Source organism: Aulonocara stuartgranti, assembly GCF_965226115.1.
Source record: "Aulonocara stuartgranti genome assembly, chromosome: 4".
Classification (NCBI taxonomy): Eukaryota; Metazoa; Chordata; class Actinopteri; order Cichliformes; family Cichlidae; genus Aulonocara; species Aulonocara stuartgranti.
Window position 1 is genome coordinate 35,972,323 of NC_138942.1, and position 24,115 is coordinate 35,996,437.

Below are 24,115 nucleotides of genomic sequence, written 5' to 3' on the forward strand. Positions count from 1 at the left end.
TTTTTAAACAGGAAGTGACCTCTGACAGAGGCGGGTTTAGGCTGAGGAGGAGAGAAAAAGAGTTTGGATCTCACGTCCATCAGAGGTGGAGGAGGAACAGTGCTGCTGGTAGCATCAAATACTACTCTGGGATTATTCTGATTATGATTTTTTAATTCTGTTGAAATAAGATCTTGACTTTCACGGCCTCATAAAAGTGGGAAAATTCTCTATGGACAGCCAAACCCTTACAGCCGCCTTTCAGTAGGAACATCGCTTATTTAACCAGGGGAGCCAGAAGCAGCAACCACAGCAGTGCTCACTGAAAGCATGTACTCAGCATTGTCATCAGGTAAGGCTAGATGCTGGAGAAGAGCATGTCCTGCAGTGTGAGTAGTGCCACATACGTGTTAAACAAAGCTGTTCATGAATCATTGAGTTAAAGTCTGACTGTGATGATCCTACCCGACAGTCAAAGATGCACAAAGCTGAGGCTTTATTCCAATACCACAACAGGGCTGAGCTTTCCCAATTTTAGCAATAATCCTCTTCTTTAGACATAAATCTTTTTTATGCAGCCACACGATGCCCACAATGTTCTGAACACTGGGAGATTTTGTTCTCACGCTGCCACGTTTCACTGATAAACACAACAAGTCATTTCAAATAAACTAATTGTTCATTAGACAGTAAAACGGACTCCGCGTGGGCACACCCACTCCGGCCTGAGTGGTAAATGGTAAGTGGACTGCACTTTTATCTACGCTTAAGCAGCTTCTTTCACACCACAACACGCACTGTGATGGAGACGCTGGAGGCAGCTACGGGTTCAGGAGCCTGGAGGAGTCACAGATCAGACCACTGACCAAGCCCACCACCTGAGACACAGCTGCCCCTAAGTGTGGGTTCCACCCTAACCCACTGTGGGCAAGCGTGGGCCAGTAAACGTGTGTGTGAAGAAAACGAAGCCACAGAACATGTTTTCATCACATTGAAAAACTTTACTGCTGAAGAACTCAACTGAATCAGACCATGTGCTGTTTACTGACAGTCAAAGATTTCTAACAGGGTCTGTTTGCGTGGGTGAACGATTTACACATTACGTAACAAATCAAAGATTCACAGCTGAGAGGAGACAGAGGAAAAGCAACCCTGTGGCGACCCAGTCTGAATAAGGGAGCAGCCCCATAGAAAGTGCATTTCCTGTGCTTAACGCCAGATTTATACCAGGAAACCAGCTGAAATGAGCCAAAGCCAGAATCGCACTGACACATTTATTATGGCCCAGTGATCACAGTCAGTTTGACCAACAGCGTCCAGTGACGAAGACAAAGGTGAACAGTAGTGACTGACGTCAGACTGACGAAGAGCACTTCCTCTCACAGACTCGGCTCCGAATGAAAACACGGGAAGTGACCTGTCGGTGACATTCCGCTCCGGACTGCGGTCACACGGGGTCCCAGCTTCTGGGATAAAAAAGAACCGTAAGAGGACGATAACAGGCCACGTAACGAGTGCAGCCAGCTGCTACAGGAAGTGTTTACGTCAGCGGCGTGATCGACCATTAGCCAACCGAGGCTCAGGTGCAGCAGGAATGCGCATACAGACACGGGCTGCTTCATAACAGAGACCCACGGCGGCCAGGTACGTCCCGAGCCCGGTGCTGTCGCGGGCAGGAGGGGTAGAAGCTGGGAACGCGGCTGCTGTTTGTGTGCTCCGCTTGTGTAACGTAGCAGCGGCCCCGGAGCTGGAGGCGTCTCGTTCACACTCGTCCCGGGTGTTCAAATATTAAGAAGGGACGTTTTCACGCAGCGCTTACAGACATCAGAGACACGCGTTCAAACCTGTCACAGCAACGTTTAAACACGTCTGTGTCACTGAGCACACAGCGCTGTGATACTTATTCACTGAGCTTTGAGCGAAAAACTACTACTGACGGGCGCAGTCACACATCCACGTGACCCACTCCGTTTCACGTGACCCACTCCGTTTCACGTGATCCACTCTCACATCTTTTTCCAGGCCTCGAGCCTCCGGGCCTGGCACATCCAGATCACTGGTCCCATCTTCCACAGCATGAGTAGTTTTTCCTTATGATTCAGAAAATGATTTGAAACTGTGGAATTTCACATGCACAGTCCAGCTACTACAGGACTGTCACAGATGACCCATCGCTCCTGGTTTGTTCTGGAAAATCTGCCAGCTGCACCCAACGCACCCACTACATCAGGGCTGTCTAACTCCAGGCCTCGAGGGCCGGTGTCCTGCAGGTGTTAGATCTCACCCTGGGTCAACACACCTGAATCACATGATGAGTTCATTCCCAGGCCTCTGGAGAACTTCAGGACATGCTGAGGAGGTCATTTATCCATTTAAATCAGCTGTGATGGATCAAGGACACATCTAAAACCTGCAGGACACCGGCCCTCGAGGCCTGCAGTTGGACACCTGTGCACTACATGAACAAAAGAGAAATCTAAATCCCATCAGTGCACAGATCTCCTGTGGATGTAGGCGTCCTCACATCCGTCTGTCTCTTCATGTAATCCCAGACACACTCGATGTTGAGGTCAGGGCTCTGTGGGGGCCGGACCGTCACTTCAGTGCTCGTTCTTTGTGTTTGGGCTCGTTGTCCTGCTGTAGTGTACGTTTGGGGCCAATAAACAGTCATTTATGTTTCTGAAAGCATTCTTTGTTTACTGCATGTTTACACACCTGCCTAAAACTTTTGCACAGTACTGTGTGTGTGTGGTAGTTGTTTTTTTTTTGCTTGTGTTTTGTAATCTTTTGTTTCTTTAGGTATGGGAGCTGCTCCAAGCCAGTGTGAGGGTGTCACCGAGGACTGTGTCCAGCCCAGCGGGGCGGGACAGGAAGATTCCAACCAGCCTATCAGTGAGAAGGACAGCACTAAGAGGACCAGCTGGAGCAGGAGATGCAGCTCAGCAGACACTGTTCACTGTCCCACCTGTCAGGGCACCGGGCGTATACCCAGAGGTAGTGAACACACACACACACATGCATGTCTGGTTTGATATCCTCGTGGCCATCAACAATGAATGCCTGACCCTAAACCTAAGCTCAACCCAACTGTAACCCTGACACTGAAACCACATGTTGAGTGTGAAAAACTGTCACAGGGTGAGAAGCCCCCCAGTGGGGTCAGCGGTGTGCCACAGGGCTGACACAGACATGAGCGGTCACGGTTTGCTTTGATAACCCAGCAACGTTACGTCTGCCCCACTTTCTTCTCTAATCTAAGAACCTTGTTCCAACTGTGTTGCAGGTCAGGAAAGCAAGCTGGTTGCTGTCATTGCCTGTACTGACCAGAGGCTGAGGCCCAGACACACGTAAGAGAGCTGCTGATGCTTGTTGTGTTATGCATTTGTGTTTCTCATGTTTTGTCCTCACTCAGGAAGCTGTATGTGGCCTCGTCTGTCGGGCTGTGCCTCCTGGTCAGCGTCCTGGTGTTGTTCTTCCTGTTTCCGCGCTCCGTGATTCTGTCTCCAGTAGCTGTCAGTTCATCCTCTGTTTACTTCACTCACGACGGCGTGCAGATTAACATCACGGTGAGCAGAGAGGGACGGCTGTGATGAACGGAGCAGTCAGGCTGTGCAGGGACGGACGGGATGATGGCTCTTTGCTTTCTTTTGCAGAACGTGTTGAACATCACTAATAACAACTTTGCAGCGGTGCAGGCCTACAACCTGACAGTACAGGCACTCAACTTTGGCACGGTGCTGGGAACGGTGTCCATCAAGAACGTCGTGTCTGTCAGACCTCTGTCCATGAAAACGGTGAGATGTGACGCAGTCACCACAGCTGAGAGGAAGGAGCACACACCTGTCCTTCTGTGTAGAAGTGCAGCGAGGCAGGATAAGAAGAGAAAAGCAGATAAATAAGAGCGAGTTTGTCGCGTTTCCTTCTCCTGCTGATGATTTCTGCTGTGGCATTAGCTCAGCAGCTTTTAGATTTGAATGAAGTGTTCAAATTGGTTTTATGTATTGCTGATTGTTGTTCCATTGATACTGCTGTGTGAGGAGGTCTAAGCTTTTTCCAGTTTGTTTTCCTGGTGATAGTCGGGGCCACAGCCAGGACTGTTTTCATCTGTTTGGAGTTTATGTTTAGTTCTTCCAGATCACCATGTAAACAGACGGAGGGGCATAGCGGGATGTTGTGGTCGAGGGTTTGGGATGTTTTGGTAGTTTTTTTTTTTTTTTTCTTTCCATGGGGCGATCGTGGCTCAAGAGTTGAGAGTTCATCTTGTAATTGGAAGGTTGCCGGTTCGAGCCCCGGCTCGGACAGTCTCGGTCGTTGTGTCCTTGGGCGAGACACTTCACCCGTTGCCTACTGGTGGTGGTCAGAGGGCCCGGTGGTCCGGCAGCCTCGCCTCTGTCAGTGCCACAGTGGCTGTGGCTACAACTGGTGGTGTGCCATCACCAGTGTGTGAATGGGTGAATGACTGGATGTGTAAAGCGCTTTATAAATACAGGCCATTTACCATTTCCAGAAGTTGTGTATTGGTGGTCAGACCAGGATGTGTTAACGTGCTCATCAGTGATGTGTGCAGATGTCTGAGTCAGTCGGTCCCGTGGTGCGCGTCCTGTGCTGTGTGCGGACTGTAGTATTTTAAATTGTTGGTGCTGTTAGTGCAGATTGGACTGTCTGTGTGGATGTTGAAGTCGTTTTGCTGTTTGTTGATTGGAGTGTGCGGTGCATTGTCATTAGAGGGTATTCGTGTATTCAGTGTTTTTGGTGACTTTGCAGTTTCAGTGACGCTGTCTTGCAGCGATGTTGTGCCAGCTGAGTGTTGTTGATACTTTGCTTTGGTGGAGTGTTTGAGTTGGAGAAACTGTTTCCTGTCAATGAGCTGTTGAAATGATCGTGATCAAACATGTGACAGAGGTGTGCGACAGAGGTGTGCGACGTGTTTTCCATTTGCAGTGAAGTCGGGGTAAGTCCATATGGGTGTTTGAGTTTTAGGTGCAAACATAGTGTTTTCTTCCTCGTGTAGCACCTCTGTGAATTTGTTGAGATTGAGGTGTTTGTTACAACTGCTGCTTTTGGTTTATCGTAGTGTTTTGATCCATCGGATAAACGACGGCCATGTTTCTCCAGTGTTTTCAGGACAAATGTCCAGGTTAGGTGGTCAGAGGCTTTTTCTGCAGCCAGTGAGAGCTTAGTTGTTGTGGTTACTGTGGTGAGACAGATGTATGAGGCTGAAAAGTCTACGTGTATTATTTGAAGGATGTTTGGCTTTAATGAATCCTGCTGAATGACAGATAACCGATTGGATGCAGGCTGTTGGAGCACTGCTGATGTCTTTGTCTGTAACTGCAGCAGCGAGCTGGCTCTGTTTGACCCGAGCTGTATTCATGTGACGTGTTTGTAACATTCGGAGAGAGCTCCATCTAACCAGAACAGATTTTCACATATCCCAGTTACTGATGAGGGCTTTATTTGGTTTGTTCACGAAACAAAAATGAACATTAAAACATTTCACTTGTCCAGAGCGATGTTTCCTCACTGATGGATCTGATTTCTGTTATTTTTGTGCTTTTAATTTAAGGAAGATTACTGTTGTTGAGACTTTGTTCAACAAGTATCACAGTAAGTGAGGAATGACTCTGCATCTCTCTTTCTTCGCAGTACTCCTTCATGATACCCATCCAGCTGACAGACCCTGGTTTGAGGTGAGCCTAAGTGGGACGAATTTATGGTCAGAGCGGTTACTGGGGGGTCAGAGGTCACTGAATCATATCTATTCTAATGCATTTGCTGTCTAACAGCAGATGTGTGACACGAAGCATCCAAGTCTGAGTCTTTCTCTGTAGACTTAAATCTGTATTTGTCAGTCCGCTGTTTGAAGGTTACATTCTGCACAGGTGATGTAGAAAGTGGTGAATGTTGTTCAAAGGTTGGTTTGCACTGTGAAATGATCCAGCTCTGCTGTGTTACGCTCTCATTTAGCAGCTGGTGCACAGTTTGTTTCTGTTCTGTGTCTAAAACATTTCATTCTCCTGCCTCTGCTGTCTTCCCTCTGCAGTAACTACTGTAAGAAAGAGTCGCTGCCTGTCCATATTCTGTATGTGAACCTACAGTAAGTATGACATCCTCCTGCTTTTGTTTCAGCAGGCTCGTAGTCTTCTTCAGTTTGTGCAGAAAATACAATAAAGAAGTTTTAAAGTTAGATGTTAACAAGCTTATATTATCAGTGTGGTGTAGTAGGTCTTTGCTCTTGGCTGTTTTAATTGGTTCTACATTATTTGAAATCTGAACATTTTAAGCATGAAGAGATTCACAGAAGCTGTTCGATCCGATCACAGCTGAGGTATGAACATGTCCCGTGAGTCTGCTTTGGTCTTCATGAATGTTTGCTGGTACTTGTACGTGACAACGAAATGTGTAGGCCATCCTTCTTCTCCGCTCCCAGCAGGGAGTCGGTGAAGGAGAAGTGTCTTCAAACTCGGGCTGACGCACAGCTGTGAAGGTCTGCAGTTTCCAGCTTGTTGATTTTCACGGTGATCTCTGTGCAGGATATCTCTGACAGTCTTCTGCCTGGCCCGCTATGAGCAGCTGTCCCTGGAGACGTACGAGTACATCGACTGTGGAGCAAACAACACCGTACCACACAGCGTACAGGCCGCGTCGACCTGATGGAGGCACAGATAACAAATGCTGTGCGCGTGTCTGTGAACTGGAGTAATGTGCTTTGTAATATTTAGAGCAGGATGTTGAATGACTGTAAAATCAGTGTGAAGGTTAACAGCTGCTTTGGTTTTGAATTAAACTGACTGTGCCTGGAGAGGAAGGTGAAACGGTGTGAAGTGCTGCAAGTCACGTGGTAACCATGTGACCCTGATCACTGTAGTCAGTCCATTAAAAGGACCCAGCACCTACAGGGTGGTCCAGCATGTGCTGCCCCCTCTGTAAGCTGCAATCCTATAAATCCTTAGACGGCCTGATGATCTTCAAATGAAGCTCAGTATTTGTCTTTTTGAGAGCGTATTCACCAAACTTACTGCCAAAGACATGAGCAAGTATTCTCCACTTGATCGTCTCTGTTTGAAAGTTTGTTCAGTAATTGTACCTTCATCATTTTGGTCTTCCTCTCCTTAGCCAAGTTCTTTTTACACACCAACACATCTGCTCTTCAGGGTTTTTGGGTTTTTCTGTATATTTTCTGCCTTCTCTTTATTTCTTGTGTTTGTTATACTGAAGTGGAAGTGTGAGGCTTTGGAGCTATTTCTAAAGAGATCTTTAAGAAACTTTATGCAGCAAAATACCTTTGCAGGTCACAGCCTGTTAAAATGAACTGGCTTAACATTTAACACATGTAAGTGCAGTTCTCCAGTGAGGCCATGTTCTGGTTTTTGGTGCATTGATGAAATGACGCAGTTTCCTGTAAAGCTTCCTGACAGACGCTTCCTCTCCACAAGTCCAATAAAGCTATGTGAGCCTGTTTGAGTCCTGTGTTTGGTGAATGAATGCAGGGGGGAAACAAAGCCAACTGCAACAATGCATGAAACACAGCATCGTGGCTTTAAAACCGTCAAATCAGCTCCTGCTAGTTGAAGTTTGTTAGTCAGCCCAGTGTTTCCAGTCCTGTGTTAAACAGGCAGCTGCACTGCTGTGAGAGATGGGCAGAGGCTGCAGACGTTCTGGACTAAAGTGTCCGTACGGATACTCGTGTTAACCAAAGTGAGAAAGTACAGGCTCTGAAAAGTACTCAAAGTAACTCCTTGAATGTTTAATGAACCTTGTGCTATATTAATGTAATATTAAAATAATATTAGTAGATGGAATAAAAGCTTTATTTCAGTTTAAGTGTTAATTCTACTTGTCCTCAGCTTGAATCAGTCAGATGGAGCATGAGCAGAATCTAAAGAAGGACTCATTCAGATCTGTTTTCTGCTGCGTGCACTGTAGAGGGTGACTTTGCCTCTAAACAGGGAAATGAGCACAGTCAGGGTTTAGCAAGTGGGGGAACATTAAAGTCAGATGTTGTGACTGATTGTGAATCACAACTCCGTCGTCTCTATCGAGAGCTTCAGTGATCAGCTGATCCAGGGTGCTGCTGCTCACGGCTCTTTGTGGATGTAAAGAATTGAATTCAACAAGATGCCAGCTGATGTTTTATGAATTGTCTGGCTGATTTCTGTCCTCTACACTGACAGTATACTCTTTATACTGTCTTATATTAGACACTATACAGCTGGTATGAAGGTGAACGAATCTCAGCATCATCAGCTAAAGATCCAGAGCATTGTCATTCCCAACATGTAACATACTGACGGTTTGTCACAGTGTCGGTATGAGAACCTGTGGTGATGATCATATTAATCTCTGCTACACTTGATGTAACGTAACTCTGACCGTGAGCACAGCAGCCGCTGAGCAACAGTCCAGCACACTGTTTAACTCCACCACAGTGCAGCAAACTAACCTGTTTATCATGCAGCCTCTAAACAACACTGAGACAAACTGCAAACAAACAGTTGTTGTGTTTGCTGATGGTTGTTGAACTGATAGAAGTCACTTAAAAAATACTGATCCTTTTATGTTCACTCCTGGCCAGGCAGATGCTGAAGTACTGCAACTGCAGTCATTCTGGTGCTGTGCAGAAAAATAAATAAAAACAGTGGCCCACTTTAATCCCAGACTATTTCACACGGTTTTGCCTCTTTCATCTCATTTTGCGACATCCTCTGGTGATTACAGTTTTTTCTGATTGCTTAAGCACATTTTTTGTAACTATTGGCTAATTTTGCAAAACTCTTCACACAAATAAGAAAACCTGTCACCCAATCATCAAAACATTGTAGTTCTCTTGCAAAAGCAAACACAGCTAGATTAACTCCTCACACCTTTGTAAAAATGGTGTTTCCGTATCAAACAGTACACACAAGCCATCATCTACTAAGCACACAATGCGCCAACTGCACACTGATGGTATGAATACAAAACACATCTGGCTTTTGCTTTCCCTGTGCACAAGGTAGGCTATGTCAGTTTGAGCTCATACTTCTGTCATAGATCCATAAGCATAGAGGGATCCAAACTTCAAGTACTGGTGTTTATTCAAACACATCAAAACAAACACAAGTGTTTATTTCCAAGTATAGGATTATTTGCAATCGCCATAATGACTATATGGGTTACTTGGTCTGCAGTGAACATGCTTCCTCTGCCCCAGCATCTGGTCATCTAGCAATTCTGTAAAGTAACAATTTCAGTATTTTTACATCAATGGTATTGGTGTGTTTCTCATTGGCATATGGCAGTGCTACAAATCTTAGTGCGAAGTGACTGTACTAACCGATTCTCATTTCAAGATGTCCTTATGGTGCTTGCTACAGTGTAGCGGCTCGAGTTAGGCTGGACCCGTTGGCCAGCTTCCCTCAGGGTCATTCCACGGTTGATGACATGGTCCACTATTGTAGCTCTGATGTCATCAGTAATTCTATTTCTTACTCTTCCTACCCTTCCTCTCCCCCCTCCTCATCTTCCTCTCCCCCCTCCTCGTCTTCCTCTTGCTCCTCCTTGTCCTTGTCGTCCTCTTCATCCTACTTCTTCACCTCCACGTCCTCTTCCTCGGCCTCCTCTACTTCTCACTCTTCCTGCTCCCTCCATTGTACTCCGCACACACAGCTTACCTGTATTATAGTGCTTAGGCTGATTGCAAAGTGAACTAATTATCTAAAAAAGTTTTCACATGTGAAAGTGTGCCAGACAGTTGGCAAATTAGTGTTAATGATAGCCATACATGTGTATACTTTTGCTAGGAGTGTGTTGGAAATTTGGTAATTGAGTGTTGTGCAGTGAATTGTGCCTACAGTTTTGCAAAGTGTGTGTTACAAAATTGCAAACTGAGTGCAAAGCAGTTTTTGTGCTTTTAGTTTTGCAAACTCAGTGAGTGGTTTTGCTATAAGTCTGAATAGTTTTAGAGATTGTGCTACAGGAATCACAGTTAGGGTTTAAGCATTCAGAAAAAACTGTAATACACGAACAGGACTGCCTTTCACGTGTTGCTGTTGAGGCTCAAATCAGGTTGACGTTTGAAGGTGTGATGAAATAACTCCCCTTAAAATCAAAAGTATGTCTGCTTTGTAAATGTAAGGAGTGGAAAGTACAGATATTTCTCCGATAACGTAGGGAGTAAAAGTAAAACATTGTCAGGAAAAAAATACTCGAGTAAAGTACAGATACCTGAAATTTCTACTTACAGTTTTTTCTGAATGCTTAAACCCTAACTGTGATTCCTGTAGCACAATCTCTAAAACTATTCAGACTTATAGCAAAACCACTCACTGAGTTTGCAAAACTAAAAGCACAAAAACTGCTTTGCACTCAGTTTGCAATTTTGTAACACACACTTTGCAAAACTGTAGGCACAATTCACTGCACAACACTCAATTACCAAATTTCCAACACACTCCTAGCAAAAGTATACACATGTATGGCTATCATTAACACTAATTTGCCAACTGTCTGGCACACTTTCACATGTGAAAACTGTTTTAGATAATTAGTTCACTTTGCAATCAGCCTAAGCACTATAATACAGGTAAGCTGTGTGTGCGGAGTACAATGGAGGGAGCAGGAAGAGTGAGAAGTAGAGGAGGCCGAGGAAGAGGACGTGGAGGTGAAGAAGTAGGACGAAGAGGACGACAAGGACAAGGAGGAGCAAGAGGAAGACGAGGAGGAGGGAGAGGAAGATGAGGAGGGGGGAGAGGCAGATGAGGAGGGGGGAGAGGCAGATGAGGAGGGGGGAGAGGAAGGGTAGGAAGAGTAAGAAATAGAATTGCTGATGACATCAGAGCTACAATAGTGGACCATGTCATCAACCGTGGAATGACCCTGAGGGTAGCTGGCCAACGGGTCCAGCCTAACTCGAGCCGCTACACTGTAGCAAGCATCATAAGGACATCTTGAAATGAGAATCGGTTAGTACAGTCACTTCGCACTAAGATTTGTAGCACTGGCATATGCCAATGAGAAACACACCAATACCATTGATGTAAAAATACTGAAATTGTTACTTTACAGAATTGCTAGATGACCAGATGCTGGGGCAGAGGAAGCATGTTCACTGCAGACCAAGTAACCCATATAGTCATTATGGCGATTGCAAATAATCCTATACTTGGAAATAAACACTTGTGTTTGTTTTGATGTGTTTGAATAAACAGCAGTACTTGAAGTTTGGATCCCTCTATGCTTATGGATCTATGACAGAAGTATGAGCTCAAACTGACATAGCCTACCTTGTGCACAGAGAAAGCAAAAGCCAGATGTGTTTTGTATTCATACCATCAGTGTGCAGTTGGCGCATTGTGTGCTTAGTAGATGATGGCTTGTGTGTACTGTTTGATACGGAAACACCATTTTTACAAAGGTGTGGAGAGTTAATCCAGCTGTGTTTGCTTTTGCAAGAGAACTACAATGTTTGGATTATTGGGTGACAGGTTTTCTTATTTGTGTGAAGAGTTTTGCAAAATTAGCCAATAGTTACAAAAAATGTGCTTAAGCAATCAGAAAAAACTGTAAGAACATTCAGACTAGAAAGCAGGTCTGTCTTCACCTCTCTGCCTTCTACTCTACTCAGATGGTTTTCATAGCACTGTTCTACAGTACATCACCATATCAAGTGTACAGCGTACTGCAGGGTGCTAATGCTGCTTTTGCAGCCAAAGTGGTAGTTTCTGTGAAACATACCATGATTACTTATATTGAAGTACAGTGTTGTACAGTGGATGATACAGTATATACAGTAAAGTACTGTAAGAAAATAAGCAAAGCGATGACAGTATGTGGTTGTATTTCACCACCATCACCTCTGTGGACTCATTCCGCTTCCTGGGCACCACCATCACTCAGGACCTGAAGTGGGAGCCCACCATCACCTCCGTCATCAAGAAAGCCCAGCAGAGGATGTACTTCCTGAGGCAGCTGAAGAAATTCAACCTGCCAACACGGACGATGCTGCAGTTCTACACCGCAATCATCGAGTCCATCCTCACCTCCTCCATCACCGTGTGGTACGCTGGAGCCACTATCAGGGACAAACAGAGACTGCAGCGTGTTGTGCGCTCTGCTGAGAAGGTGATTGGCTGCAGACTCCCATCTCTGCAGGACCTGTACACCTCCAGGACACTGGGGCGTGCAGCTCGGATCTCAGCTGACCCTTCTCACCCTGGACACAGTCTGTTTGACCTGCTCCCCTCAGGCAGGAGGCTCCGGTCCATTCGCACCAGAACCTCTCGCCATAAGAACAGTTTCTTCCCCTCTGCTGTTGGACACATGAACAATAACCGTATGACTGTTCCCACCACTAACACATGACCCTACGCTGTGTCACTGCATCATTCCATGTTTGCACTGATCACCACCTGCACTCATGTATATATCATGTATATATCTATCTACTTAGCACTTTTAATTCTTATTCTCATTTTTATTTTCATGTCTATTTAAGCTTAATTTATAACAGTATTTATAACAGTATGTTTGCACTGAAGCACCGCAGCAATTTCCTAATGTTGTAAACCTGCTCAACATTTGGCAATAAACCCTTTCTGATTCTGATTCTGATTCTGATTGTATTTCTCTAGAATGACTCGAAGACCTTCTGGGGGAGGACGCCAACGCCTGTTCACACAACAGCAGGAACTCGCCGTCGTGGACCTAGTGAGGGCAGACAATGCCATCCGTCTCCACCAGCTACGAAAGCAAATACTTGCAGACAGGCGAGTGTTCAACAACATAGACCATGTGAGCATCACCACCATCACACGCATCTTGGGAAAACTCAGCATCACCATGAAGCAGCTCTACAGAGTCCCATTTGAGAGGAACAGTGACAGGATCAAAGGACTTCGAGCTGAATATGTACGGGTACGTGTAACTGTCCTTTACATGACAATACAGTATTGGTGAAATCCAGCAGCAGCTGAATATGTACCATATCAGTACCACATGGATCCATCCTGAGAGCTACACAGGTACCTGTGTGATGGGTGAGGGTTCTGTATGTGTAGCACTGTAGTGCAGTAATATGTTCTCTTTGTTTTACAGAGAATCTCGGCCATGGATGGAGCTGCACAGCCTCATTTTCATTGATGAAGCTGGATTCGACCTGTGCGAAACAAGATGACGGGGTCGTAATGTAATTGGCCAAAGGGCAATTGTGCACGTCCCAGGGCAGCGCGGGGGAAACATCACATTGTGTGCCGCCATAAGCCTTCGAGGGCTTCTGCACCATCATGCAATACTAGGTCCATACAATAGCCAACACATACTCACATTTCTAGATGCTCTCCATGATATAGTTGTACAGAACAGAGCAGATCAGCCCAGGTTTGTGGTGATATGGGATCATGTCAGTTTCCATCGGGCTGCTCTGGTCCAGGCCTGGTTCTCCAACCACAGCCAACTTGAAGTGGTATGCTTGCCCCCTTACTCATCATTTTTAAACCCTATTGAGGATTTTTTTAGGCTTGGAGATGGCGAGTATATGACCGCCAACCACATGCCCGCATGCCTCTTCTGCAGGCAATGGAACAGGCCTGCGGCGACATTCAGGTGACAGCAATCCATGGATGGTTTCGACATGCAAGAGGATATTTTCCCCGGTGCCCAGCGGGAGAAGACACTGCTTGCGATGTCGATGAGGTCCTGTGGCCAGACCCCAACAGACGGCGGGATCCATGAGCCCACGTATGCACAGTTGTCATGATTTTTTGTGTGTACAGTATAGTGTTTTTTCTATTACTGTATTATGTTGTTTTTTGCTTGATCTGAATTCATGGTGCTGCAGTGGACGATATTGAGTAGGCCTATTTGCTTTTTTGGTTGTTTGTGTCTCCTGAAAATATGCCTTCAGAATAATATACTTGATGCTAATTAATTAATATTTCCCTTTGATGTTGCAACTATGCGGTCACTTCTGTCTTTAAACAAAATAATATTTTCCAGTTACAGAAATCATAAAGTCCAAACTAAAGTGCTACTGTTGCTATATGCATTTTATATAAATCATGGATGATGGTCCTGACATGAAGGAAGAGAAAGTTACAGGTTGCATCCTTTGACTTTGTCTCCGTGCCTTTGGGCCATTTTCAGAAGGACAGATGTTTCTGTTCAATTCTTAAATCAATTTTTTCAAACACAAACACTATTTTAAAGCTTCTAGAGAGTAAAATATTCATGATAATTATAATAACAATAATAAAAACAAAAGCTCTCAGATCCATCAAACCAAGCAGCAGAAAGAACAATAACTGAAGAGAAAACTTTAACCTTGTAGACTTCATTATGTTCCAGCTGCTCTACAGACGCTGTGACCTCGAACTTAAGCAGGTCGTAAAGTATGTGCAGCTCAATAACTTCATAATCAGACCCTGTGGTATTTAGGCAGCAGAACAACTAAGAATAACAACTACAAATAATGTTTTTAGGTTTCTGTTGTACTGCAAGGTTCTGTACAGGAGAACCAAACCAAGAGCAAATATTACGTCTCATTTACACCTGAGCACGAAGAGCCATCAACATTTAGCAAATTGAATCATCTTTGTTTAGATGCAAGAAGAATCATATAGAAATGAAAAAGTAGAAATAGAAATCCAGAGCAAAGATATCCTCTAATTCAGCGTAGCACATGAGCAGCTGCTGCGATTCACGTAAGCATTCGGCTCGTCGCTGCTGCAGATTTTTCTCTCGCTGTTCTGGCTCACAGCGCTGCAAACACAGAAATAAATATCCCCAAAGGTGTGAAAGGGAGCTAATTAGTAAGAGTATTGTTACTCTCCGCAGGAGTAGTCCAGCAGTACAAATCAGTCCAATAACAAGGTGTGTAACATCTAGCAGGGTGACAGAAAAACCCAGGGTAACTTCTAAGGACCTCAACGTCTCTCTCACATTGCGTTTTTTAAACATGCTTCCATTTGTCACTTCAGTCTTTACTCTGAAATACAGGAAGAGAAATCATGGCTGAAACAATTTCTCATGAAACCAGGGGTGTGGTCCAACAGTCAGTTTGGTGAGGAAGGTTCCTAACTGAGAGAAGTGACCCAGAAGTATCTGTGTAGCAGCCACAATGAATCCAGATCATGAGCTGATCCGTGACTGCCTTTGTACAACTTTTACAAAGTGACTGCAAACATTGTGGAAGGATTCATAGCGTTTGATTGCTTGTGTGAATGTATTAAACAGGAAACCAGGAGCTGCAGAAACCCAGTAATGCTGGGTTTCTGCAGCTGCGTGTGCGTTTATTATTATGGCTCCAGGTTACATTTCAGGTCTTCTCAGCCCACACCGCCCCACTCGAACTCTGCGCTCCTCCAGTCAGATGCTGTCATTAGTTCCACGCTCCCAGTTCAAATCTAGAGGTGACAGCTTTCTCCATTGCTGTCGTCCCCCTTTCATGAAATCCTCTTCATCCTTGGAAGTCTTCAAATCCAATCTGAAGCCCCTCCTATTTTCCAAGGATCTCTCTGACACCTCTGTTATTGTGTTTCAGCTATTCTGCTCTTTTATCTCATTGGATGATGTTTGCATGTGTAGACACGTGTACGTGTAGTTTAAGTTCACATATGTGTGTTTGTGTGTGAATGTGTACATTTTTGTATATGGATGTGCATATTTGCATGTACACATATTTTTTTACAAACATATACGGATGTCTCAATGTTTCTATGATGTTTTCATCTTATCTATTTTAATTCTTTTCACCATATCATCCCTCTGTTCAGCACTTTGGCCGACACTTGATGTCTTTTAAATGTGCTATATAAATAAAGATGACTTATATTTGCATCCGTGTGTCAGAGTGTGTGTTCTTACCTTTAATTTAGGACACGCACACACAGACACACACAGAGCATAGAGTGAACAGGGACTATTATTGTCCCACAAGGAGCAACAGGACAATTGACCTACTGTATGCTAATGTGAGAGATGCATACAGAGCCACCCCCCTCCCCCCACTAGGGAAGTCAGACCACAACCTGGTTTACCTACAGCCACAATACACACCCCTCGTCCAAAGGCAGCCTGTCACAACGCGCTCCATCCGGAGATGGATCCCAGAAAAGGAGGATGCTCTGAGAGACTGCTATGACACCACAGACTGGGATGTGCTCCTGAGCCCACATGGTGAGGACATAGAGGGGGCGACACTGTCTTACAGACTACCTCAACTTTTGTGTGGACACAGTCGCCCCTGCTAAGACGGTACGGTGTTATCCTAATAACAAACCGTGGGTAACACAGGAAGTCAAAGCTGTCCTCAACATGAAGAAGAAGGCTTTCAGGAGCAAAGTGAAGGAGGAGATGAAAGCAGCACAGCGGGAGGTGAAACGCTGCCTGAGGGAAGCAAAGGACACCTACAGGAGGAAGGTGGAGCAGAAGTTGGAGAGGAACAATATGAGGGAGGTCTGGAATGGTGTGAAAACCATCACAGGCCACAACACCAAGAAAAGCACAGTGGGGGGGACTGTGGAGAAGGCAAACGAACTCAACAACTTCTTCAACAGGTTTGACCAGCCTACAACCCCCCCACCCTCACCCTCACCTTCACTACAGAGTCCAATCCCCACTCTCCTGCCTCCCTCGCTTCCCCCCCTTCCTGACACCATGACACCCCCCTCCTCCAATCAGCAGCAAGACATCTCCCCCCCTCCCCTCCTCCCAAACATCTCCCAGTGTCACAGTGGATCAGGTCAGGAGGCAACTGAGGAAGCTTCGCCCCAGAAAGGCAGCAGGCCCAGACAAGGTGTGTCCTAGGATGCTTAAGGCGTGTGCTGCTGAACTTGGGGAGCCGCTACAACGAGTCTTCAACCTCAGTCTGCGACTGGGGAGAGTGCCCGCCCTATGGAAGACATCCTGCATCGTCCCGGTCCTCAAAAAGAACCGGCCCAATGAGCTGAATGACTTCCGACCGGTGGCACTGACGTCACATCTTATGAAGACTCTAGAGCGGCTCTTCCTCAACCTCCTCTGACCACAGGTACAACATGCCCAGGACCCACTACAGTTTGCATACAAGGCGGGTGTCGGAGTGGAGGATGCCATCCTGTACCTCCTACACAGAGCCCACTCACACCTGGATGGGGGAAAAGGCACGGTCAGGATACTGTTTCTTGACTTTTCCAGTGCCTTTAATACCATCCGGCCCTGTATGCTTCAGGAAAAACTGAACAGGATGGAGGTGGACCCCTGCCTGGTGGCTTGGATCTCCGACTACCTCACCGACAGACCACAGTACGTCAGGCTGAAGGACATCACGTCTGACACTGTGGTCAGCAGCACAGGAGCACCACAGGGAACTGTGCTGTCCCCTCTTCTCTTCACCCTGTACACCTCTGACTTCTGCTACAACTCTGAATTATGCCATATTCAGAAGTTTGCAGACGACACAGCCATCATGGGGTGTATCTGGGATGATCAGGAAGAGGAGTACAGAAGTCTGGTGAGGAACTTTGTCGCATGGAGTCACACAAACCACCTGCAACTCAACACCTCAAAGACTAAGGAACTGGTTGTGGACTTCGGGAGGTCCAGAGAAGGTCCACTGCCGGTTCAGATAGAGGGGGAGGAGGTGGAGGTGGTCAACAAGTACAAGTACCTCGGGCTGTGGGTGGACAATAAACTGGACTGGTCATGCAACACAGAGCACCTGTATAAAAAAGCCCAAAGCCGACTGTACTTCCTCAGGAGGCTGAGGTCTTTTAACATCTGCAGGAAGCTCCTGAGGATGTTTTACCAGTCGGTGGTTGCTGGAGTACTTTTCTATGCTGTGGTGTGCTGGGGGAGCAGCACAGCAAAGAGGGACTCATCCAGGCTGGAGAAACTGATCAGGAAGGCTAGCTCTGTGGTCGGCATGAAGCTGGACACTCTGGTGACAGTGGCAGAGAAAAGGACATTAAAGAAACTGATGGACATTATGAACAATGCTGGGCATCCTCTGCACACGGCCATAAACAACCAGAAGAGTCTGTTCAGTGACAGGTTGCTTCTCCCCAAGACAAGAACTAACAGACTTAAAAACTCCTTTGTCCCACACGCCATCAGACTGTTTAACTCCTCTCTGGAGGGGAGAGGGAGGGGAAACAGGAGGACAAAGGAGGGGGGAACAACTAAGCTGTAGTGCCTCTTCACCTCACTGTACAATACCTTGTGCAATACTTTTTGTAAATAGTCAACAGTGCAATAGACTCAATACTTGAAATGTGCAATTCACTTGTATTTTTATTTTTTATTCCTATTTATTCTATTTATCCCCTTTGTATATTTTATTTATATTTGTCTCTGTATTTATATATGTGTGTGTGTGTGTGTGTGTGTATATATATATATAACAGTTCTGTAACTGTAACTTCGGTCGTTGCTGTGCTTTTTTTGGAAGTCGAATTTCCCAGAGGAACCCACCCGAGGGATTAATAAAGTTCTATCTTATCTTATCTTATCTTATCTTATCTTATCTTATCTTATCTTATCTTATCTTATCTTATCTTATCTTATCTTATTAAGCGTGTGGCCTGTGTGTATCTATGCCAGTGAAACTGGATCTGCTCATTTTGAATATTGAAAAATATTGTGACTTAAGAGAAACATAATAACTAAAACAGAGCAGAAACACGACAATTCAGCAGAAAAGTAACAACTTAAGCAGAAATATTGGAAAATGAGCAGCTGAAAAAAGCTGAATAAGGTGACGTTCACTCAAAACTACTTGTTGTTCAACTGTGAAAAACTGGCAGAAATGTTAAAAACACACGAAAGAACAGCCAGCAGATACACACAATTAGAAATATGAGCACATATGGAAACACAAATGCACAGAGACACACAGGATGTCAGTCAACCACTCTGAATATTCAATTTGAATCTTCCTGGTTTTATGGATTCCTGTCAAACGACTGGCCATAATTTCCTAACCGTAGGGGCTGGAGCGGTCATTCTTAGACCATTCTGTTCAGAGGAGATGGGGGAATCTTCAAGTGTTGATAGTTCATAATTAAAATATAAATTATTAAAGATATATGGCTTATAATGCACCATAACTGAGTAGAGTTGAACTGCCTTGACTTGCCCTCAAACAACGGTTTGTAAGTCTAAATCTATTTGAAGCATCGATATCATTCTTTCACTGTCACATACAGCAGGCTTTGGTGAACAGTTAAGGCAATATTTTCCGGTCTCAGGCACATTTCATACACTGTGCTCTGCAGACAGGCACACGGACCTTTCAGGTCTACAAAAAGTTTAAAATGAAAAGCTCACAGGTGTGTTTATTAACTCAGTGTTGCAGAATCACAGTGATTCATTAAAAACGTCTGCAGAAGTTGCAAACTTATGATTCATGTCATAAGTTATGATACACTGCTCTCCCCTGCATAAGCTGTTTTTATAGTATCAGCATTGGTATCAGCAATACTGGCCATACATTTACTTGGTATCACATCTATCCCACAATCTGCAGTACTGCACACACTAAGATCACAGTGGACAGATTCTGTCTCTATGCTGGGAACGTCTGTGTTTCCCGGGATCAGCTGTTGCAGATTGTTGGTGCATGGAGGGCTGGGGCCTCTTCTGCCCCCCCTAACGGAGACCACGTAGGTAGTCGGAGGCTGTAAGACAGCGGCTCTCTGGAGAAATCTGATATCTCAGGAGGATGACAGGATTCAACCAGAGAAGCTGCTTCATTATAAACGAGTCTGTGGTTTATAACTGAAAGCTATGATACACATAAACAGCCGTCCATGCACTTAAGTAGTGAGTGAGTATTCACTCCAGTGATGAGCTGTGAGAAAGAAACTGCACACACAGCGATCGGGCGACCATAAGATTATTATTGCCAAGCAAGAACCTGCAGCTCGAGCAGGCTGAAGAAATCCTTTAATGCTGATGCAGGCTTCACAGTGTAGAAACGAGAACTCTAAGAAACAAAAGAGCAGAAGTCATGTATGAAACACAACACAGTTAACATGTGAAGCACTTAAAAGAAAACACAAATAAAACACTTCCAGTGAGGCGTGGCGATTTAAACATTGCCTGTACTGCTCAGCAGTTGTAATGGCATCAAGAATATCTGCACATAGTTCATAATTACAATTAGAATGAACATTTCTTTCACTAAACTCAAAGTCACTCATTATAGAGCGACATCACTATTTTAACGCAGATGCTCTGATGTAGTAGGTCCAAATACAGGATGGTGGGTCACCCACCCTCCTGCTCCAACATGGTAGGAAAATTATACGGTAGAAAATGTTTATATTCATAACAATGTGAATTTTCTGCTTTAAATACTTTTATATATGTTTTTAAAATGGTCCCTCCACCCACTTTTAGTCCTTTTTCAGACATTGAAATCGGAGGAAATGTTCCAAAAATGTGCTGATTTGAAAGTGAATGATGCCGATCTTTGTTTCCATAGCACAGATTTGTCTGAGACATCATCGAGTGTCAGCCTGTGCCTCTAAGGAGCGTCCAGCGTCCTGTTCATTGTCCATTTCTATCATAATGCACGCACTGGGGTTAAATATTGAATAACAATGTTCTTCCCACAGAGTTCAGACTCAATACTGTTAATAACAGACAATCATAGGGTCCTGCTGTCCACACTGTTATAGTTCTTACAAAAATACAGGCTGAAACATACAGATAGGAGCAGCTAAGAGAAGAAGAAATGTGCTGAAACTGTCAGAAAGGAGATTTATTTGTTTCCACTTTACATGTGTGTGAGCATGTGAAAGTTTGTGGATGTTCTTTGTCTGTGTGTCTGTATATAAGATGTAAGGGCGGTGGCCACAGAGATGGTCCTGGTGTTTCACTGGGATGCTCTCTCCACATTGCAATGTGTTTATTAAACCCACTTCAAATCAAGCTCACTGGGTGTGTTGCAGAGTATATAGTTAGTGTAGTTGTTGTTTTGTTTTGTGTGTCAGTTCTACTACTAAGTGTCTGTAATGTCGGGTTGTGTTTAGTGGTTGAGAGGAGGCGGCAAAAACACTTAGCAGGATAGTCAAAATCAGAATCAGAATCAGAATCAGAATACTTTATTGATCCCTGGGGGAAATTATTTTTTGTTACAGTGCTCCATTTTAAACCAACATTAAGACAAGACAGACAATACGCTAACTAAGAATAGTACAATATATACATATATATACATACATACTGTCATGGTCCTGAGTCTGAGGACTCAGTGTTTTGTGTTCCTTGTGCTTTTGTTCATTCAGAGTGTGTATTCTGTTGTGATTTTGCCATTTGTTAGGTTTCTGTTCTTTGCCTGCCTGCTTCCACTTCTCTGTGTTCCCTCTGTCTGTCCATGGTGTTATTGTGTCTGCTCATGAGTCTGCCTGTCAAGTTCAGTGTCCGGTCTGGTTCTCTGTGTCTGTTAGTTTCCTGTTTTATTCTGAAAGTTCATGTCTCATGTCAGTGTGTTCAGTTTTACCTCTCCCCTGTCTCGTTAGCCTTATTGCTCCCAGCTGTGTCTCCCTCCTGTGGCCCATTCCCTGATTACTCCCCGTGTATTTAAGCCCTGTGTCTTCCTGTGCTCTCTGTCGCGTCGTCTGTTTAACTCCATGTCAGTCTGCATTATTCTGTTACCTGGTATTCATTCTGCGTCTCTCTGCCATCTCTCTTTGTGCATTTCGCTCCTCCTCCCGTGAGTGTCTGGTTTAAGTTTTGTTCTTTAGTTTTCCCAGTTTAGGTTTGTTTACTCCCCGCTCTGCTCTTCCTGTTTTGTCACTTTATCACCTCTGCAAATAAATTTTCACTCGCACCCCAGTCAGTGCCTGCATCTTGGATCCTTTTCTCAATTCACCACACGACTGCTGTGCAGCCGTGACACATACATACATAAGTCACTTATAAATAAATATTTGGAAAGGAAACATGTGTAGTTGTAGCAGCAAACAGTGTGTTAAGTGGATGCGTTGTACAAGGAGATGGCCACAGGCAGGAAAGATTTCCTGTGTCGTTCAGTGGTGCATCATGGGTAATCTCAGTCTCTCACTGAACGAGCTCCTGTGACTGACCAGCGTGTCATGGAGTGGGTGGGAGGTGTTATCCAACATTGTCTTTATCTTGGACAGCATCCGCCTCTCCGACACCACCTTGAGGGAGTCCAGCTCCATCCCCACAACATTGCTGGCCTTACGGATCAGTTTATTAAGTCTGTTGGCATCTGCGACCCTCAGCCTGCTCCCCCAGCATGCAACAGCATAGAGGATCGCACTGGCCACAACAGACTCATAGAAAATCCTCAGCATTTTCTGGCAGCTGTTGAAGGACCTCAGTCGCCTCAAAAAATAGAGACGACTCTGGCCCTTCCTGTAAAGTGCTGTGGTGTTTTTAGCCCAGTCCAGTTTATTGTCAATGTGTACTCCAAGGTATTTATAGTCCTCCACAATGTCAACACTAACCCCCTGGATTGAAACAGGGGTCAAGTGTTTCCTGGTCTTCCTGAAGTCCACGATCAGTTCCTTGGTCTTTGCCACGTTGAGCTGCAGATGATTCTGCTCACACCACGTGACAAAGGAGTCGACCACAGCCCGGTACTCTGTCTCATCATCCCTGCTGATGCATCCAACCACCGCAGAGTCATCAGAAAACTTCTGAAGATGGAGGTCTCTGTGCAGTGGCTGAAGTCTGTGGTGTAGAGGGTGAAGAGGAAGGGGGAGAGGACAGTCCCCTGTGGTGCCCCTGTGTTGCTAATCACCTTGTCAGACACACACTGTGGGAGACGTACATATTGTGGTCTTCCTGTCAGGTAATCAACAATCCAGGACACCAGAGAAGCATCCACCTGCATCGCTGCTAACTTATCACCCAGGAGGGTCGGCCTGATGGTGTTGAAAGCACTGGAAAAGTCAAAAAACATGACCCTCACAGTCCAGATGGGTGTAGACACGATTGAGCAGGTAGATGATGGCGTCCTCTGTTCCGAGACGAGGCTGATAAGCGAACTGAAGGGGATCCAGATGTGGTCTTACTATGGGTCGCAGCTGGTCCAGGATGAGCCTTTCCAGGGTCTTCATGATGTGGGAGGTCAGTGCCACGGGCCTGTAATCCTGGGGGCCACTGGGACGAGGCGTCTTTGGTACAGAGAGAATACACACTCACACTGGGAATTCCACAGTGTGTCCTTTAATGCACCTGATAATGGATTGCATTTATATAGCGCTTTTCGAGACGCTCAAAGCGCTTTTACAATACCACTATTCATTCACTCTCACATTCACACACTGGTGGAGGCAGCTACAGTTGTAGCCACAGCTGCCCTGGGGCAGACTGACAGAAGCGAGGCTGCCATATCGCGCCATCGGCCCCTCTGGCCAACACCAGCAGGTGAAGTGTCTTGCCCAAGGACACAACGACCGAGACTGTCCGAGCCGGGGCTCGAACCGGCAACCTTCCGATTACAAGACGAACTGCCAACTCTTGAGCCACGATCGACCTTCTCTTCGGCAACCATATAAGCCCGGTTGAACGGCTGCAGCTTAACAAACATAGTGTTTACAAACATAGCACAGTGTTCGTACAACCCATAACGTTGCAAAAGAAAGGTGTCTGGAGAGGTAAAACATAAAATCCGTCCCTCCTCATGCACTAGCGTGCAAGCACATGTCCACACATTCACAGAGAGGGCAGTGGCGCATACCGATGACAACATTAACCCTCAACTTGGGTTGTCTTAAAGAGACACTATACCACTGTGACTTTTACATGTCACAGCAAAAAAGCCACCAACAGCAGGTTGAAGTGTAAACGCTGTGGGGAAACAGGAGGAGTGATACATCTCCTGTTTCCCCACAAAACAGCACAACCAAGGACTTAGAAGCACAATATAAAATACAAGTTAAAATGCTGGGTCACAAAGAACCGTGACAGACTCACCTTTAACTGCCCAAGACAAAGTTATGTGACATTAGTGATGTTTGTACTAACTTGGTTTTAAAGCTTTTACTTTAACTTATACGCTGTTCAATAGTTGTAGTTGATGATTTTATGGATAATTAAAGTCATATATAAGGAGGATTTTTGCTTCGGTTTTCTCATATTTTTTTCTCAGTCTCATCTTTTGTCATTTCAACTCCATGTGTGGCAGATTCCAACCTCAGCCAAG

The 24,115-nt window shown here is 45.1% G+C and overlaps 1 protein-coding gene across 4 annotated transcripts; it reads left to right on the forward strand.

Annotated features, from left to right (window-relative positions):
* Window positions 1-242: 242 nt before the first annotated feature.
* On the forward strand, window positions 243-7,443 carry LOC309704986 (transmembrane protein 106B-like). Of its 4 annotated transcripts, none has more exons than XM_082530571.1 (8): window positions 243-331; window positions 2,779-2,973; window positions 3,263-3,326; window positions 3,392-3,545; window positions 3,633-3,773; window positions 5,626-5,669; window positions 6,023-6,076; window positions 6,513-7,443. In XM_082530571.1, the coding sequence occupies exons 1-8, from the start codon at window positions 310-312 to the stop codon at window positions 6,631-6,633; spliced, it is 795 nt and encodes a 264-aa protein (XP_082386697.1). In that variant the 5' UTR covers window positions 243-309; the 3' UTR covers window positions 6,634-7,443. The 4 variants fall into 4 exon arrangements, with proteins under 4 accessions (XP_082386697.1, XP_082386698.1, XP_082386700.1 ...); XM_082530572.1 differs by lacking the exon at window positions 243-331 and adding an exon at window positions 1,158-1,623; XM_082530574.1 differs by lacking the exon at window positions 243-331 and adding an exon at window positions 1,658-2,159.
* The last annotated feature ends 16,672 nt before the right edge of the window (window positions 7,444-24,115 follow it).

What these genes read in the sequence shown, in the direction of transcription:
- LOC309704986 (XM_082530571.1), top strand. Translation starts at nt 310, where the DNA reads ATGTACTCAGCATTGTCATCAG. An exon ending in CACCGGGCGTATACCCAGAG is followed by an intron (nt 2,974 to 3,262) that starts GTAGTGAACACA and finishes ACTGTGTTGCAG; the next exon opens with GTCAGGAAAGCAAGCTGGTT. An exon ending in GCGTGCAGATTAACATCACG is followed by an intron (nt 3,546 to 3,632) that starts GTGAGCAGAGAG and finishes TTTCTTTTGCAG; the next exon opens with AACGTGTTGAACATCACTAA.